The 19,619-nt window shown below is 43.7% G+C and overlaps 1 protein-coding gene and 1 long non-coding RNA gene across 4 annotated transcripts in view; one reads left to right on the top strand and one right to left on the bottom strand.

Moving 5' to 3' along the window:
- Window positions 1–16,971, top strand: part of ETV6 (ETS variant transcription factor 6) — a 135,640-nt gene extending 118,669 nt beyond the window's left edge. For all 3 annotated transcript variants that reach the window (XM_071733334.1, XM_071733332.1, XM_071733333.1), the window contains 3 exons: window positions 9,836–9,978; window positions 12,744–12,844; window positions 16,130–16,971. In XM_071733334.1, coding sequence (XP_071589435.1) covers window positions 9,836–9,978; window positions 12,744–12,844; window positions 16,130–16,235 — 350 coding nt within the window. In that variant the 3' untranslated portion in view covers window positions 16,236–16,971. The remainder of the gene's footprint in view (window positions 1–9,835; window positions 9,979–12,743; window positions 12,845–16,129) is intronic.
- Window positions 1–19,619, bottom strand: part of LOC139791278 (uncharacterized) — a 67,005-nt gene that overhangs the window by 3,770 nt on the left and 43,616 nt on the right. The gene's annotated exons all lie outside the window — the stretch shown is intronic.

Raw genomic sequence — 19,619 nt, forward strand, 5'->3', positions numbered from 1 at the left:
GTATTGAGAAGAGCTCGTGCCAGTCAGGTTCCCTGTGTGCACCAGCACTCAAGCATACTGTGCATCCAGTGATGGGCATTGCTGTTTCTTTCGTTACTATTCCCTTTTCCAAAATTGCATCACAGGCTTCACTGTGGTGAATTCATATCCCAACTGAAAATTATTTCTGTATCTTCCTTTGTAGAGGATAACAAACCAAACTGTAGAGACTTAGCTTTTGTCCTGTGCTTCCTCAGAGGCACTCTGTTTTTTTTAAGACAGCACATAATCATTTCTGATAATGTAGGAGCCTATCTGCATACATGCCTGGGACTGCCATGGTTGTCTTCACCACTGTCATGTGGTGTAATCCCAAAAGGGTTTCACAGCATGGCACTGACTGGTGGGCTTTGGTAAGGCACAGAAACTGGGGGCAACTGAGACAAGGCAGTTTCAGCAGCTGAGCAGTTACAGGTAACAGCCTGGGTAATTACAGAAGACCAAAACAATGGTTCACTTTACCATCCTAAGTTGTAACCACTGGGGGTTCAGTGCCTGCTTCCCAGCCAGCTGACCCTTCTCCCCGTAGGACATCAGCTTGTACAGACAGATTGGAGCCTTGAAAGTAGCTGACAATGTTGGTGCAGGCACAGCGTGTCAGTCCCATTTGGATATGACAATGATAATGCCACTGGCCTTGTTTAATCACTTGCCCTTGCAGCCATGTGCTCCTTTACATTTGCAATATATGTCACATCTATTCCGAGCCCCTTGTGGAAAGCCAGGCTCGTGTAAAGAGACTGAAATGTGGATGAGAGTCAAGCTCATCGAATTCATATTCATAGGAGAAGTTTTCATTATAACCTTGAGAGTCATCTTAACGTGGCATTAACAATTAATTTCAGCATGAAAGTGTGCCTTCCCTGCCAATTCAACTAATGACACTCAAGCAATAGCTGAATGGCAATAGCTTGGCTAGGTGGTTGCAGATTTCCTGTGAAGTGTTTTGCTTTACAGCCACCTCCATTCTGGTTGCGTAGTTATGGAAATTGAGTCAGGGCTTGTTCCTGTCCACTCAGAAGCCAGGACTGACCAGGCCATAGGAAAGCTCAGTCATTTAGAATTCATCCTTCTCATTACTGCAGCATCTACAAGCTTAGGCAGATGTGCTAAGTGGATCAGAGTCCCCTCAGGCTCCTTTGAGGTCAGCAGGATGTTAAACACTTTTTTAAAGAAACTAGGCCTTTAATTAAAAGCGTGCCTCCTATTTTCCCTGTATGTTACGTGCTTTCTTCAGGCTAGAGTTGTTTCAGTATTTCAGATTTTTTTCTGCAGAGCAAACATGCAGCACTTTCAACCCTATAGTTAAACCAGAAAAATACACGATAGTATTGACACTACACTCCTTTCAGGGACAGACCTAGTTAAGTGTGGGTTAACACTAATAAGTTAGGATATCTCGGTTTATTTTAATTCAGATCCACACCTTCAACTGGTAGGACTCCATGTGTAAAGAAGGTCTCAGCAATATAATGTTCTGTTATCTCTGTTGAGGGGAAGGGAAGGGAAGGGAAGGGAAGGGAAGGGAAGGGAAGGGAAGGGAAGGGAAGGGAAGGGAAGGGAAGGGAAGGGAAGGGAAGGGAAGGGAAGGGAAGGGAAGGGAAGGGAAGGGAAGGGAAGGGAAGGGAAGGGAAGGGAAGGGAAGGGAAGGGAAGGGAAGGGAAAGGGAAGGGGAAGGGGAAGGGGAAGGAGGAGGAGGAGGGGGAGGGGGAGGGGGAGGGGGAGGGTTAAGACTTCAGCTGTGTCTGCATGAGGAGAATTAACCCATAAAAGGGGGAGGTCACATTTCATTTTTCTGCAAGGGGCCTATCAAGGTGGCATACCTAAATTTATGAAGAAATCCTTTCGGGGGGGCTACCTGGGAGCACACCAGAAGCCATGTCCTTCAACCACACCTGTGAGAGAGTTTTGGGCTTCTTGATGTAGCACAGAAGTGAAGTTCTTGGGCAGCAGTCTCCTACAAACCATTTTCTGGTGTTGAAGAAAAAAACCAACCCAACAAAAAACCAAAGCCAAACCAAACCAAAACAGAAACAGCTTGGATATCTCAGAAGACTAAACTGAAGGCTGATCTTTCAACAGAAGATAATGGAGATTTCACATTGTGAGGTCAAAAATCATTACTCTTGTTGGGGATTACTTCACTGTAATGAAGTCATTCGTGGTTTTGCTCTCATCTCTAAAGTAGAATCCAGAAGGTGAAGCTTCATCCTTAATTCTTAAACTCTCCTTATTGAAGTGCTTAGTCAGTTTTCTGATGCCAGTGTGGTTTTGAGATGTTTGTAGGGTGTGCATGTGCACAGCAGAGGTTGAATTTCTCTTTTCCTAACCATTGTTTGTCGTGTTCAATAGAGGTGAGAAAAAGCCCCAGGAGGATCAGAAGTTGGTTTCTTTATCAAGATAATTGGAAGAATGTTCTCTATCATTTTTGTAGAGCAGAAAAAGAGCAACACTTGATGCTAATTCTGGAAATACCTATCTGGTGGAGATGGGGAAATAGAACAGGAGAACAGGGCTGAGGGGGGGGAAATACCAGATTTTTAAAAGCAGTAGATTCTACCTTGCAGGTTCTTCAGCCATCAAACTCTCTGGCCCATCCATTACATACTCTTTGTGCTTTGAGTGCTGTTTTCCACAACCACATGATGGATATGAATCATTTGGATCTGCCTTCCTCTTACAAGTTTTTATTGCCAAAGACAGAGCTTGGCCTTACCTTGCTGTACTACTCTTACTCACAGCAGAAGTGTTTGCAGTATGACAGTCTCAGGGTTCTGCTCGCCTTCTGCCTGCTCTCCCACTTGGTATTTGGATACAAGACAGAAGCAACATGAAACTGTTGTATTGTGGGATCTGGCAACCTCTTTCCTCAACCCCAGCTTTACTATACAGAGCTGAGCAAACAGTTGTCTGTCAAGAGTTTTCTCCCCATACAAATATTTGCTTTACTGTACTGGCTTTACCATCCTGCTTCCAACAGCAGCCAACATTCACAGAAAGAAAACTCTTCCCTTTGTAGCCTGGACATGGATTACTGTACAGGGATGAGCAGGACTGCTCCATCTCAGGAGCAGTGCTTCCCCAGTCCTCTTAACCTCTTGAACAAAAGACATGGTTACTTTTTTCTTGTAGCTTTGTCTGCTAAAGTAAGTATGTCTTGGGATTAGATTGATGTTGAGGCTGGATTGTGTTTTACATCAGCAGTAATTTTACTGTAGTATGTCTTTCTTTCTCAGTGTGCTGTCTGTTGGTTTCCCAGTTTATTTATTTTTTGCCATGGAAAAAGTTTTCAGCAAAAATACAGGAGCAGACTCAGTAAGGTCCAGCCATATGTCTTTCCTCTCTTTCACACCTGCTTTATTTTTTCTCCTTCTCCTTTTGTGTGATGGGAGCAAGTTAACTGAGTAGTTCTCCCCATACTCCTGAGTCACATTACAGTATCAGCCAGACTGATCAACCTCATGCACCAGGTAGGTAGCCCAAATGTCCCTTTGATTTTTCCAGAAAGCTCTGCCTGTTGCACTACTTAGGATGTGGTTAAAAGAGCTCATCTCCTTGGGAAAGCTTAACCAAGGACTTAGAAGTTCTCTCCCAATCTTCTTTATTTTACATACAAGTGGACAGAAAGTAACCTTTGTGATTTCTTGATCCTGGCTACAGTTTAAGCAACTGCAGATGCCCTAAAGTAGCACTGTGTTCTCAGAATATTACTGACCTCAGCCGGAGAGGATCATCACAGCCAGTAGGCTGAAGGCCTGCAGGACCTCCTGGTCCTCTCCTTCTTTCCTCCCAGTCCTTTCCTCTTCTGCCCCTGTAATCTTTTCACCTTCTTTGCACTGGCTTTAGCACTCAGTAGATCTTCCTCCACACAGATTCAGCTCTCAAACAGCAGAAACCAGCTAGGGTATCATGCAGGCTTTGCTTTCTTCTGTTTAAGTGATTTAAATTGGCTCATGGAGAAGCCCAACAACAGAGCCAGTGCATGGCAAGCAGCAGGAGGAATGGAAGATAAAATGAAGGGAGATCTGGACCTTCTTGTAGCAGCTAAGGCCAGCTGAATTTTACCAGTTCATCATTTTGATACCATGATCATCATCACATTAGCTATCCTAAGCACACTTCAGGACACCAGAGTAGCAGAGAACTTCTAGAGGTGTTCTGTTCATTAGTGTCAGCTGTGAACAGCCCTTGCCTGCTTCATTGTGAATAAATGCAGCTGAAGCACAAATTACCTTGCATAATAAAAGGGGCCAAGCTTGGGAGAACTGTTCAGCTGGTAGAAATCACAGAACCATTGAAGTCAAATGATACCATGCTGGAGAAATTTTAGGCTAATCTACCCAGCAAGGGGTAAGTCCACAGCTGATGTCAGAGGGAGTATGACAGGGTGGCTTTGGCACCCTGTGAAGGTGAAGCCATGTTAGTTTCCAAGTCAGTCATCAGCCAGACTGAAGGTGTTCTATAGAATATGGTCTTCAGTACAAGATGAGGGGGGGTCTCACAAAGCATTTCTGTGATAAAGCTTTTGGTAGTTGATAGGTGAAGAGGGCCATCTCTGCTTATGCATCGTGGGCCTCACTTGAACAGCTGGGGTGTCACATACAGCATTTGTTTTAGGAAATATTGCAGTGCAGGGGAATGTCATATTCTGCATGAAAGAGGTCTCTAGCATATGGATACCTGTGCTATTAACAGCATTATTTATTTGAAGGGAGCACTGATGTTAGGCCTCTCACTGCAGCAACATGGAGACTGCCAGTCTTGTGTCTGCCTCAGCCAAATGATACCAGAGCATTCACTGGTAATGATAAAATACTGGGAACCTGAGGTCCATGATGTTTAATTTATAGATCATTCTGAGATGGTATTTCAGTTCTAAGAGATACATGTATTACTATCATATAGCCATTGGGAAGTATTTATGTGCCAGTGTTCTGCAGGTGTGTACTCAGAAGACTGTGCCTATAGATATAAAAGATAATTGTCATGAAGAATCTATAATACATGCTTCCACTCACACAGGGTCTATTTGACTGTCACAAGGGATTCTTAATTACAGTATTACACATCTCCCCTTTTTTTGTAACATTACTGAAGCAGAGCTTCAAGTGTGGACAGCAAACAGAGCTTTTCAGCCAGAGAGGTGGTGTTTTACCATGCCAAGGAGTGGCTGAGGTTTGAGCACTTCTGCCATATGAAAAAAAAAAAAAAAAGGCAGTGAAATTAGAGATAGGAGGCAAGTTTGCTGGTATCTGCTTATGGGAGTGATTCCTTCCTTCTCCTCAAACCCCAACTGCTCTGTCTCCTCTCTCCCACCCTCTCCAGACCTGTGCAGCTGCCTGCTTGTCTTGTGCCTGGAATCAACACTGGCAAGCAAGCAAGCAGCCAGGAGACAAAGAGGGCAGGCAGGCAGGCAACTCCCAAGGCTTTTCCCTGGCTCTGCCAACCTCAGGACCATACAATACATGGTTGTTACTCTCAGGAGTGTGAAACTGCTGCTTCATGCAGTGCTTATGGGGGACATTTTGAGAGCCAGCCAAGTGCTTTACACCTTATCGTTCCCTTGTGCATAACTACAAAATTCCCTCTGGAAGCATTAACTACAGGCATAAGGTTGTAGCTGTGCCTCTCAATTTGAAGGTACAGTTTGCCCTGATTCCCAACTAATTGCCTAGTTCTGCCTTGCCCAGCAGTACAGCTGAGAAAATGGTGGGACTTGGAAATGCCTACTTTCGGGATCCCTATCACATTGCTGGATCTGTTCATCTCCTTCCCACTTTAGGTAGGTTGTTTCCTACTGTGTCACCTTAAAGCCTCTCTGTCACAGATCTCTCCACAACTAAATACCTTTACCTTCAGATTTTAAAAAGTTCACTTTAAAAAAAAAAAAAAAAAAAAGTACAGGTGGGTGTTAGGGGGAAACGATGTTTCCTTGTGCTGCAGAGACATAGTTATTTTCTAAGTAAGCTTATTTTAGCCAAAAGGCAGGAAATTGCAGCATGCCCAAACAATTTAGGTACCAGCCCTGACTCAACTGCCCTATTGAATCTCTCACACTTTGAAACTTTCTGGGCCTCAGCAACATCCGTGTGCTTTCTTGCCATGGCTCACTTGGCAACACACCCTCCCCTTGGAGAGTTCCCCCATGTGACTGCTCCTTTGGAGGCCTTCTGAGAGCAAAGAAGTCATTTACTCATCGTGGAGTCATTCACTCCACACAGACCTTCCTTAAACAAGTGATTTACACTTGAAAAACAGCCATCCAGGTACAAGTCCCTCTTGCAGTTTCTCTGTTCTTCCTGGAAATGCATCTAACAACTTTAGATACTGGAGCAGGTTGCCTCAGGAGGCTGCTGATGCCCCTTACCTGGAAATGTTTAAGGCCAGGTCAGATGAAGCCTTGTGCAACCTTGGTGTAGTGGGAGGTGTCCCTGCCCATGCAGGGGGTTTGCATTTTGATGATCTTAAAGGTCCCTTCCAACCCAGACCATTCTATTATTCTTTGATTCTTTTAACTTTAATTTTCCTGGAGGATGCTACTTTCCACCAGCCTCCTGTGGAGGTGGCTCTTTTCCCAGTGGCAAAGCTCCTTTTAATAGCATTTTCTAATATTTGCCTCTTCCTCAGTTTTCACCAGTTTCACAGGCAGCAGTTTACTCCAGATGGGCTCTATAATACTGCAAATTCATTGCACTCACCAGGAGTTACCAGGTAGTTTTTGACCTGTAGTCTCTATTGTCCTGTTAAAACGGCCTAATGATGGTATTTTATTTAGTTGCTGCTCCTCTGTAGGTCAGGGAAACCCTCCATAACCTCATATTTTTTTACTGGATATTCTTTGGAGAAATATACCCAGGGTATGAATCATCTGTAGTTAAGGAAAAAAACCCAAAACCTGAGTGCCTGTGCTCAAAATTCCTAAAGGTCTCCTATGTGCAGCATCAAAGAAGGGAAACTGATTTAGGTACTCTGCAAACAGAGCTCATGCATTTAACTAAATTGTGCTGCCAAGCATCAGCTGGTTTGTGATAACCAGCACTGTGCATGCTCTCAGCAGAGGTGAGGAGAAATGCAGTCAGCCTAAATCTTTTCTACTGGTCTTTAAAGCTTATGCTTTTTATTTCATATTTGCGGTGGCTTGGGACACAATTGTACTGATTCATGCCAGCTCATGAAATCATTACAACTCAGTCATATATCTAAATCTGCTGATAGACAAGTGTAGCTTTTGAAGACAAGAGGTCTAAGATACTTGGGTGGTTGGGTTTGTTTTGTTGGGGTTTTTTTTGCAAATTCCACCAGCCTATTGAATGCCTCCGCAAGTCTGAGCAGCTCAGTCAGTTTAGAATATGGGATGGGTCCCTTGATCACTTGGGACTTTTCTTGTGAAGATCTCATGATGCAGATCTGAGTTCTTATTTGAGTATTTATATTCAAGCCTGGCCTGAATCCATTGTACAAATTAGGTGAACAAAAAACAAATCTGCACTTGAATCCTACGTTTTTTCAGAGTCTGAAGCTCTATTACTACTCCAATAATTTGCTACCCCCAGACAACTTGGGCTGAATTGCCAGCTCTGATCAACTGGTAACATATGCTCTGGGGAGAGAGAAATCAAAGGAAAACACTAAAAAAACCCAGATGGTTAAGTTTTGGGGGGGGGAAGGTTGTTTGGTTTTGGTTTTATTTTTGGTTTTTTAGTTAGCTTTTGTTTGTTTAGTTTATTTGCACTAAAAATCATTTTCTATACAGTCTTTCATTAAAAGAGATTGAGAATGAATTGTACCTGTGTTAAGAAACTACTCATGTGGCCCTTACTATGCTTCTACCTGAGCACCTCCCACACTGTAAAAAATCAGAAACCCATAGAGCAATATAACCTCCCTTCCCTTGTTCCTTGTAAATGAACTCCAGAATACAAGGGTTTTTTTCTAATATATGCATGTCTAAGAGACCACGTGTGTGTATGTGAGAAATTATGGATGGAAAGATGATGGGAGAACAGAGCTTTGTGCATTTGTGAGAGGAAAGATGACAAATCAAAGTGGTAGCCTGAGACTTTCAATTTCATGCCCTTCTCCAGACCTCCTGCATAGTCCAGGGGAAGCCAGCAGTGCCCAGAGCCAGGCAGGGGGTTTGCTGCAGCAGTGGTTGGCATTGCAGGGCTTCATTAGAGCCAGAATTGTTTTCTGTCCTGATCCCAGCTGCAGGTACCTTATTCGGGGTGAGAGGGAGGAAGCTATCACTGAACAAAATTCTCATCCATGAATGAATAAAATGGAAACCGGTTTCATTTTTTAATTAAAACCCAGAAAAAAAATTTAAATGGGAATGGACATTTTTACGTCAAAACTGTAAATGAACATTTCCAACCAAAAAAAAAAAAAACAAACCTGCCTCTTTCCTTTCACATCCTTCCTCTTGTAGATGTCACAGCTGAGGTGACCATCAGTGTAGGTTTCAGCTAGAATGGAAACCTGCAATTTTTGCTGGATGTCATCTCTTCAAAACTCACTGCTTTGTTCTCTTTAGGACTGGTACGGGGAGTCTGTAGTAAGGACACTGGCAAACTAAGCTCTCTGTTTTTAGAGACACAGTACAGGTTTCAGAGATACTCTTTACAGTTTGAAAATGGGAAATACTGCCAATAGTGTTAATATCTCTAAGCATTTCAGGTGTGCTCATTAAACGTGTTATTCATCTATTTTCAAAAAGCATTTTATTTTCTCAGACAGAACATGTCATCACCTCCATTTTTACGTGTACCAACCCCAGACAGACTGGAGCAGAAAGACAGGCTGACAAGAATCCATTTTAGCACCTAGAAACTCAAGTGTTTCCTTGCCTGCCCTTAAACCACTGCAACAAGACATCTCACAGAGATGGGGTTTGCTTTCAAAGTGAAATGCAGCTATACCACCATCTTAGGATCTGGACAGTTGAAGTATAAAAACCCTGCTGTTTCTGACAGCAGCAGAGCCCCTGGCTCTCTGCAGTTCACTTTCCATATTTCATAGCTGCCAGTCATTATCCTCTGCTGTGCACACACACACATTGCAAGCAGGAAGTAGGAGCAGCTCAGCTCTTGGCTTCCTCAGTCTCAAGAGACTGCCATGAAACTGAAAAACACTAAACTAAAACCTAAGTATCTGTTAGACCTTTAATTAGCGACCTAAGGAGTGTTTGCCAAGAGGAAATTTGAATTCAATTATCCAAATAGAAAGTATTTAACCTCCCAGTAGCACTCAAGTAATTATAATACTAGGGTTTGGTGTTTTTTGTTTTTCTTTGGGGGGGAAAACAAAAAGCAAATTCAAAAACGGTGTCAATTTTATATATTTTTATACACAAAGGAAAGCTGTAACAGTGCCCATGCTTTAGGCCCCTTGTGTTAGAACAGAATGGGGAAGCCCCAGGCAGGGAGAGCAGGTTGCAAAATTCTTGATTTCCCCACCAAAACAGCCAGCAACAGTATCAGGGCAAACAATGGGAGTTTTATGTGCATCAGTACAACGCCAGGCACACAACTAAAATCACCAGGTAATCTCAAGCAGCTTCTAATGTGATAAAGGTGCTCAGTCAGTCTCTGAAGGCCTGGAAGACATCAGAGGCAGCTGTATATTCCGGCACATTTTGCAAACATCAGTCAATACCAACCAAGCCATTTGCATTTCAGATCGCAGCAGCTGTTTCAGCCCTGATACCAACTGTCCTTTCACTACACATCCACCCAAAAGTTTCAAGAATTAATCCCAAGGAAAAAAAGTCAATATTTTCTTCTTCCTCTCTTCACAGATTGTCGGTTGCTTTGGGATTATGTTTATCAGCTGCTTTCTGACAGCCGGTACGAAAATTTCATCCGATGGGAAGATAAGGAATCGAAAATATTTCGGATAGTGGATCCCAACGGGCTGGCCCGGCTGTGGGGAAACCACAAGGTAAGGAAGGAAGCAATGCAGTTTTCTTCCTACAGCATTTCACCTCTTGTAACATCACAGGATTCACTTATAAACAGGGGAAAAAGGAAGATAACGTGTGCATATAAAACTGTGGCTGGACAGTTGTAATCTTTTGTTCTACACAGGTTAGAAATATAAAGCATCCAGCCTCAAGAACCAAAACTCATCCTTTGTATAGAGAACCTGTTGGTTTGGTTTAAAGGCGTTTAGTTATAAATGCCTTTAATTATAAAATTTCAAGGTCTACAAGAATTAACGGTCCTTCAGTTTCAAAGCATCTCATTTCTTCCTGAAACCTGGTGCTAAGGAGGGTCTGGTTAGATGGGGTCTTCAAGAAGCTGTATACTGAATCCCAGTGGGAGTCTTCTGTCTCTGTTCCCATCTGCACCAACATCCAGATTTCACATGCTGCCCAGTGACAGACACCAAATGCTGCAGGATTTGTTTTGCCTTTTAAGAGTGTAATTCTGCTTTGCTGTCTTGAAAGCAGTTACTGATATTTGCAGCTTGGGGCTGAGTATGTATAGATACATCTATATGAGCACAGGCACATGAGTATATAAATGCAAATAATATGCGTAGTCAGCATGGAATTTACAAAAGAAAAATAGTGCTTGACCATCCCAATATCCATTTACAATGAAATGATTAGCTTGGTGGATGCAGGGAGAACAGTGGGTGTGGTTTATCCTGACTTTAGAAAGGTTTTTGAGACTGCATCCCATAGTGGCCTCATAGAGAAACTAATGAAGTATGACCTAGACAAGAATGCAGTGAGGTAGACTGAGCTGCTGGGCTGAAAAGGTTGTGATCAATGGCACAAAATTTAGTCACCAGTGATGTTACTCTGAGGACTGATTCTGGGGCCAGTACTGTCTCACATCTGATGTGAATGATGGGACAGAGCACACCCTCAGCAAGTTCTCAGACAATAAAACACTGGTAGGAGGGGCTGATACACCTGAAGGTTGTGCTGCCATCCAGAGGCATCTGGACATGGCAGAGAAATGGACTAACAGGAATTTCATTAAATTTAACAGGAGGCAGTGGGAGGTCCCCACCTGAGGAGGAATGACCTGGGATGTGTGGGACTTTACATTGCTCCTTGTTACATTCCATGAGACCCCAGGTGTGGGACTGTTTTACTAGGAAGGAAATCAAGCACAGGAGCAGGTTGTCCAGAGGAAACTGTGGAGTCTCCGTTCTTGGAGGTGTTTAGAACCTAACAGGACACAGTCCTGAGCAGCTGTTTCTGGTTGACCCCACTCTGAACAGTGGGATTGGACTGGGTGACCTCCAGAAGTGCCTTCCAACCTCAGCCTGTGATTCTGTGTATGAGTATACATAGCCTAGAATCTTGATAAGGTCAAGATTTTCTCATGTGACTCACGGCTTACAAGAACATCTGTCTCAGAGGTCTTGGGCTGAGAATGGAGAGTTCTGCCCTTACCCATTTCCATGCTAGTAACTGGGCTTTGCCATCTTGTCTCATGTTGGGTGTCCAAACCTGAAGCTATCTCAGACCACCAGCCACCTGGGAAATGCAGTGGCCTTTTGGCATGTAAGATGTGGAAAAAACCCACGTGGTATTTCAGGGGGCTTCCCTATGAGTGGGTCTAGGTTTTGCAGGGCAACATGGTCGTTGTTAGTGTTCAGTTGCCAGAGGAGCTCTTTATGTGGCCTCCCTTAGCAGAGCTGTTGTGGTCAGGGCAAACAGGGGAGGTCTGCTTTTAGGAGGCATTTCAGACAGATCAGATCAGTCTCATTTAATAAAACCAGGTCAACACTACAGACTTTTGCCTGATCTTGGAGTGACAGAGCTGTGCCAAACCAGACTCCTAGCATGGAGGCTCATAGAGGAAAAGCATGTTTCTGCTAGTCTGGCATGTTTTGCCCATGGCAAGGAGGCTGCTTTGTACTCATGCAAACACGGATTTGCCAGCATATTGCCTCTCTGCTGGAAGTTTCTTTGCCAGAATAGTAACCAGTGCTCCTCGCACCAGAAAAATGCTCTTCGTGTAGACGTAGCCTAAGGGTCTGATTCTTCTACCCCAAGTCACAGCTATGGGGGCTGCCCACAAAGAGCTCTGCCAGTGCCCATCACTTCTGCCTCAGTCACCCTGTAGTGCTCTGGCTGTGGCCTTTGGGGTCAGCAGAAGGAAGGGGAGGCTCTGTCATAAAAGCAGATGTACTGCCTCACGGGCTTCTTGATTTACACCTTTATAAGAAGAGGAGGAGCAGGCTCTCAGTCTCCACAGAGCTCTGTAAGCATTAACTAGTTAATGGAGGGGAATCCCAGAGGAACAGAGCTATTAGTAGGGATTGCTGACAGATTCAGTCTGCTTGCCACTGTTCTTGTATTTTTACAAAAGGTGGTTTCATTAAGAACAAGCCTGTCACATCCCACTTGGCACAGACATCTCCCTCCATCTAATGTCTCCTCTTGTGGTTGGTGAAGCCTTTTGTTATTTGTGATCCAAGGAACTGTAAAAAAGCCTCACTTAGAATTTTTGTTAGACTTTCCTGCTTAAAATGCCCTGAATGAAAAGAGACCCATAAAAATTTGATGATGAGGGCTGGAGGGGCAGGATGGGCCTGCAGACAGCAGAAGAGTGGAACATGTCATTTCTTGAAATGACTTGGTTATTTAACTAGTTGTGATAGTTCTGCAACTCATTTGGAGCTTAGGAAGGTTTTAGTGAATCCCCTCACCATGTTTTTCCTTTTTCTTTTGAAAAATACAGAACAGAACAAATATGACTTATGAGAAGATGTCCAGAGCCCTACGCCACTACTACAAACTAAATATTATCCGGAAGGAGCCAGGACAAAGGCTTTTGTTCAGGTAATTTCTTTCTTTTCTTTGCCATTCCTCTCTACAGACAATTTGTTTTTGAAGGTGAAGGATGGAGTTGTGTGTGGAGTATTTCATTACCACAGCTGTAACACAGGTGACAGTGGACATGCATGTATTTGTAAAAGCTGTCTAGACTGGTGCTTCCCAGCTTTCAAGGCAAAGGCACCAATTCAGGAAAATATGGGCCTGTTTCAGCAATCAGTGGAGCCAGTAGAAGTCTTTTCACTCACTTCAAGTGGGCTGCACTGTTGTTTAAGTCCTTGGCTAAACGGCTCATGATCCCAAACTCGTAATTCACTTCTCAGACACAGCTGGCAGTGAGAGCTAAGCAGGAGTCAGCCATTTCAAGTACCTCAGCGTCACAGAAGTGCTGATGACCATGTCTCCAGTAGTGCTGCCTTCAAGGAAGAGAGGGACCTGCAAGATCTTTTCATAAAGTCTTAACACGTCAGACTGGGTGATGCATCCAAGAATTTAGGGAGTAGTGCCTTAAGCAGTGTTTAAGAAAGGAGTTACTTGGACAAACTTGAGCGTAGCTGGCAGAGAGCAAGAGCACTCCTGTTCTTTTCAGACAAGACCAGCAAATCCCTAGTGTGTCTGTCTGACCTGCAGAGCACTGAACATGGAAGAGTGCTTTGATGTCAATGGCCTGGATCTAGTAGTGTGGTTGGAAATGACATCAATAGGAAGTTTTGGAGGCAGTTTTGGAGATTGTTTTCTTAAATAGGTAACAGAACTGCATTAGCACTCAAACTATCTACAGCTGAAGAGGTTTCTGTGGAATGCCTTGTTTATGTCAGCTCTTAGAATGGAATTTAGATGTGGAAAGGAGGGAGAAAGGAAGGAGGAATCACAGGCAAAATCAACTGCATGACTTCAATATTTTTGCAGAAAGTTAAATCAAGGTTGCTCCAGCAGCAGCAGTACCAAGGGAACCTGGATTGCTGTGGCCTTGTGTGAGGACTGCGCTGCAAGGGGGATGATGCTGAATAGTGATTGTGCTTATCGTGGAGCCTCTCTTTTGGTGGAAGCACAAACAAAACAGTAGTTCACCTCTTCTCAACCAGGGTTCCTATTTTCTCAAAACTGTAGAAACTTGATTCCCTTGGAGACCTCAGTTCCTCTGTCAGACTTACCCAGAATTGACCAACAGATTCAAAAGTCACCAGGGAGCATAAAACATGAACATATAAACCTCATTTCCTTTGGAAACTGGAAAAAAACCCAACAAAGCATTTTTTGCACAATTCCCAATAAAAACTTATTGATGTTGTTTTGTTAGACCTATTTATATCTGAAGAGAAAAAGAAGAACAGCTGCAAAAGATCAAGCCATTAATGTGCCTTTCTTGGCTATTTCTCGGAAGCAGAAAAGTAATGGGAAATGTGACTTTGTAAGTAATGTGCAGGCAGTTGTCATCTGCAGATACCTGCACAGCTTTAAGTAAAATGGAGTCAGAGGAGGATTTATAATAGGTTGCCTGAATGTCTTCTGCAACAAAAGAGGTTGCAGATACTGTGTCTTCATTAGTTTGTAATTCTGGGTTGTTTTGTTTTTTAAAAAATTTAATCAAATGCCTATGCTTTGAGTTCCTTGACGTATCTTAAACCAGACCAGAAATAATACCCCAAGTTCTGCAGTGTGGTTCACATCATCCCATTTCCCACATGGTTTAGGAAGCAGAGCAGGCAGAAGCTAAGGGAGGGCAGTGGGATCACCCTGTGTGTTTGATTTCATCCTCACACAAGATGAACAAGGCAAGCACAGTGTTTCAATCAGGGCACAGCCTGGCCCACAGGCTTTGGTGAGCTTTCACTGTGTAACCAGGGACTGATTCACCACTTTTGTATGCCAGTTTTTCACCACCATAACACCATTTATATCAGCAGCCTACAAATGGGAGTGACACAGCAGTGAGTCACAGCTCTCTCTTTTTTTTTTTTTTTTTCCCTAAATGCATATGTGCACATGATTTCCAAAATTAGAATGGGTTGCAAAAGGTTAGTTCCAGGCCGTGCCGTGCATTTGCAGGAAGACTCCAGATTTTTCAGGGAGAGAGCCCTCAGCTTTATAACCTCAGAGGCAGAAGAGGAGGCAGGTCTTGCCCATTAGCTTCAGCAGTGATTTTTCTGGGTCAGTGACAGTAATGAGGCCCCTGTCAGTTGGTTTTGTTTTTTCTGGGGCAAAGATACTGAGCTTATCACCAACCTGAAGTAAAATCAGCTCCTCTAATTAACACATTTTGTACTGCTGAATGTTAGCCAGTACATAGTTAATGAAAGGCCATGACATTTTCTAACACTTCCAGCATAAACATCTTTTCCCCCTAATTTCTCCAGAACTACTCATGAGTTAGGAAAGCGATTTGTGCTCAAGACTGGGATTCCATCCTTCCTGTGCCACTCTCTCTTCCTGCGCCAGTAAACTCAGAAGGAAAAAGCAGAGCTTCTCCATGCTATCTCTGTGCAGCAGTAGTACACAAAAGCATCCTGGCAAAGATCAGGACTGCAGACCTGATCTGCAGGCTGGTGAATGTCCTTTCCCATTTCCGACTGCTGCCATGCCTCCCCAGAGGCAGTTTCTGTTTCTAGCCCCCCTGCAGACTTAGTGCATGGAGACATTAGTGCTGAGAGTCATGGCATTCATTTACAGGGGATGCTGCTTCTTTACAATTATGTCTGCTACAGTCACGCAGGAAGAGACTGTCTTTGCTCACAGCCCTCTTTCCCAAAAGCTTTTTCTTTCGGGGCTTTTTTCATTTCTCAGAACTTGTTCTGACTTGGTCCTTGGCTTTTTCCACCACTGTTCCTTTGGTGCTTCGTATTCATCTCCATTCACCTACACACAAGCTTGCACAAACCATTTGCCCCCTGCCTCTCCACGCCGTGCAAGTGCTTTGGCTTTGAAATGTGCTGCCAGAGAGGGCTTTAGTCTTTCTCTCAACAGACCCCATGAGTGCATCTGTGGCATGCTGTCATCTTAATGACAGAAATGTGAGGGAGAAGTAAGTGTCATCCTTTGGAAAAGATTAGGGGGTTTGGTTCAAATTCGGGCTTTCAAGGAGCAGGGGTAAATGTCTGTGATTTTTTTGTTTTGTTTTGTTTCCTTTCCAGGTATGGAGGAGGGGAGACACAAGTAGGCTGGGGGGAAGCTGAGAAATACTGTGTGACTGGAAGGATGATTCTGGGAGCTGTATAGCTCAGAGTCCTCAACATCTCAATGAACATAAAAGCTCAGACCACTGGGAAAGCTGCTTGTTCCTCTGTTTTGCAGGTTCATGAAGACCCCAGATGAGATAATGAGTGGCCGAACGGACCGCCTCGAGCACCTTGAATCCCAGGAACTGGATGAACAAATATACCAAGAAGATGAGTGCTGAAGGGAACTGGTGCACTGCCTCTGTGGGTCCAAGGGATAAACATCTGCCCAGATGGCTGGCATGGTTTTGGAGGGGAAGCAACAACACAGAAGCAGTATTTGGGGTCACCGCTTAGCTTGAAGACCACACAGGACCTGAAGCACCTTAACAAAACAAACTAACAGGCAGAAGTGGTGTTGGCAGGAAAGTAAAGGGGAGAAAGCCTGGACTGATGCACTACTTCATGGTTCCTATAAAGTCTCCCTTGAGTTCTTTCTTACTTTTTGGTTTGTTTCAGTTTTGGGGGTTTTTTGTTGTTTTTTTTTTTTCCCTAATAAACATGCAGTTTGACTTTCCTTATCTCACATAGGACAAGACATCAGATTATGCTTTTTTTTTTTTTTTTTTTAGAAGGCTTTCCTATGGAAATAGAGCTCTTATTTTCTGTTCAAGTCTCATGACGTAACACAGCATAAAACAATAGTATCACAGAAGGGATTTGCTCAAGGGTTCCAGTTTGCTTGAATCAATTTACATTTGCTGCCACTGGGAAATGTGTCGAAGCTACCAAAAGAATTTACCACACATAACTGTCAACTGAAGAGGAGTCACCCTTCACTTGTAGGCTGGGATATCACCCCAGCATAGCTTGGGCTCACGAGTCCTATGAGTGGCTATTAACTGCTGGAATATGGACCAAAACCAATCACCTAAGTGCTCCAAGGAGGAGAAAAATAAATGTGACAAACCTCTGCAATAGACTGATGTTGACATTTTCCCTCCCTCTAGCAAAAAAGTGATAGAATGGAGTTGGGGGGAGGGAGGGTGGGGACAAATACACATGTATGTGTATATATATAAACATTTCATATATATACATATATATATGTGTGTGGTTGTGTATGTGTGTGTGTAACCCCAAGAATACATCCGCAATCTTCAGCTCAAAGCTTTTTATAGAAAGCATCAATTATTACAAAAGGGAGGGTGTTTCTTATACCTTCTAGCAATTTTGGGGTGAAAGGTGAAGGGCTGTTTTCTAGATCTTAGGGAAGAAGCAAAGGGACCCATCACATGGTTTGTGTTATTCAGAAACTTCTCCAGGATCAGTTTCTGTTGCTGGAGAAGTTGATGATTCACCAGTCTGAAAGCTGATGATAGAGAAGTGGAGACCAAATAGTTGTACTTATATCTTGTAATTGATTTTGGCTTTGGTTTGAGATTTATATTTTTTTATGCCTCCCACTACCCTCCCCCACTCCATATCTCTACCATCAAGGGAGCTTGTCTCATCTTGCCTGCTTTTGACATGATTTAAAAGTCAAGGTTAAAAAAAGAACCCTGAAGCCATGCTGCTTTCTTGACTTGGGGTTTTTGTTCTGGCTGCAAGGGCCCCCATTTTTTTACACCCCTGATTTAGTTTGCTGCACTCCGAGTGCTTTACATGAGGTGAAGAGCTATGCCCAGCTTGGTCACAGGAAGCTCAGCAGTGAGACACCCAAAACAAGAGATACTATTGGCCTTTTTCATTTCCATTGCTGGAGCCACCATGATAGGAAAATCTGTGGTGTCAGGCATCCAGCATTCCATCATCAGTGGTCCTTTTAAATGGAAGGAAGATTTAGCAGAAGAAATGTTGCTTGCAAAGGGAGAAGTTGTGTAGAGAAACCGTGCAAGAATCACACGGTGTCTGAAAGAAAGCACAGCCACACCAGTACATTAAACCAGAAAACCTCTTTTATAGGAACTTAAGATACTAGAAATGGGAAAAATTAATGGGCTAACCCAAAACACAAGGTACATTCCCATTATAAAGATTTTATCAGCTATTAAACCAACACATTTGATCCTGCCACAAAATCAATCCCGGAAAAAGCAGTGCTGGGCAGTGAGTGGTGTCCCCTGTGTTTATACAGAAGTTGTCACATCTCATGTCAAATTCCCAGTCAGTTGGAAAACTTGATACGAGTCACAGGTCACAGAAGAAACAGCTGTGTTAAGGGTGGAGGTGGGCATCATACAAAGAGGGGAGAATTTTTCAGAGCCAGTATCTGATGAGGAACAGCAGGGCTAACATCTCTTCCTAAGCTTTTCCCAGCCACAATTTTTTATTAAATCCCAATCAATGTGTTACAAGTCCCAGCACACCACAGACCTGACTTCTGCTGCCTCAAAAGAACAGACACAGGAGTGTGCATCAGGATGATGAGCAATCTGTCATCTGTCTCTGCCATGACTCACAAGTCCTTAGAGCTCAGGAGGGGTGAGATTAGGAGACACTGAGTGACTTCAGTGGTCCAAGATCTGAAACCCTCAGAACTGGGTGGGCAATGAGTTACTCTGCTCTGTCACCCTGTTCAAGGGCACCCAAGCTGTGGCCACATCTCAGGAGGTGAGCTATTAGGGACAGATGAAGTGTGATCAGAAGTGTCAATGTAAAGAAAGGCTCTTGCTTGTTTCTTGTGATAGGGTGTTCAGTGGTAGAAAGAAACCAAGTTTGTGCGGGGAACTATTTGTATTTTTTACTGCTCCAGCTGTGACAGCTGCAGAACTGCACTGTTGTTGCCTGTTGCAGTTATTGTGATGAGATGGTGAACGGGAAAAAAAAGGTGATAGGGACCTTCTATATAAGGCACAGTTTTTTGTCACGCTGCAAAAGACAGAGAATGAGAGACAATTCACCAGTGTAAGGCCATATGCTCACTGTGTATGCTAGCAAAAAAAGTTCAGACTCTGCACAGGATAAGATGGGAAAAAGCAAAGAATCCTGAAATCCCACATCTTGTCCCAGAGGGAAATTTTCTAGGGGACATTATGTAGAGGAAATACTCACCTTTACCAAAAATGCAATCACTTTCACTTTCAGAATCTAAGTCAGAGGGTAAAAAATATTTGGTGGCTGTTAGGAACTCTGAGTTCACACATAAAAGATATCTCTAAGACTTCTTCTCCACTACAACCACAGAGAAGTTCTCTCAAGGTTGATGCTAATTGGAGTGAAAATACCCTTTGGACTTGGAGCAGGCCTTTGCCACAGAGTCCCCTCCCAGCTGATGCTGTCCTCTGCCTTCTGCCCCATCCATGTGGGGCAGCAGTGAGGGCTGGGGGTGACCCTGCAGCTGCCAGAACCACAAGGACTTGGGACCCGTTTGCAGGATTTGAGCAGCTCCTGGGGTGTTGGAAGCAAGTTTACCAGCCAGGACTAAGAAAAGACACAAAACCAGGTTAGAGCAGCTGCTGTAGACAGATTGCCTTCTACCTCACATCCAAGTGTCATGCATGGAGTGCAAGCAGCATTAATGTACTCAGCTGGGGGAACGTGTGGCTGCCTGTCTGGGAGGCAAAGGTAACGCTGTCTTTCCACCCACCCTGACACCCATCTCCTCTTCCCAGTTTCTGATTTCC

The sequence above is a fragment of the Heliangelus exortis genome, chromosome 1 (assembly GCF_036169615.1).
Source record: "Heliangelus exortis chromosome 1, bHelExo1.hap1, whole genome shotgun sequence".
NCBI classification, from domain to species: Eukaryota; Metazoa; Chordata; class Aves; order Apodiformes; family Trochilidae; genus Heliangelus; species Heliangelus exortis.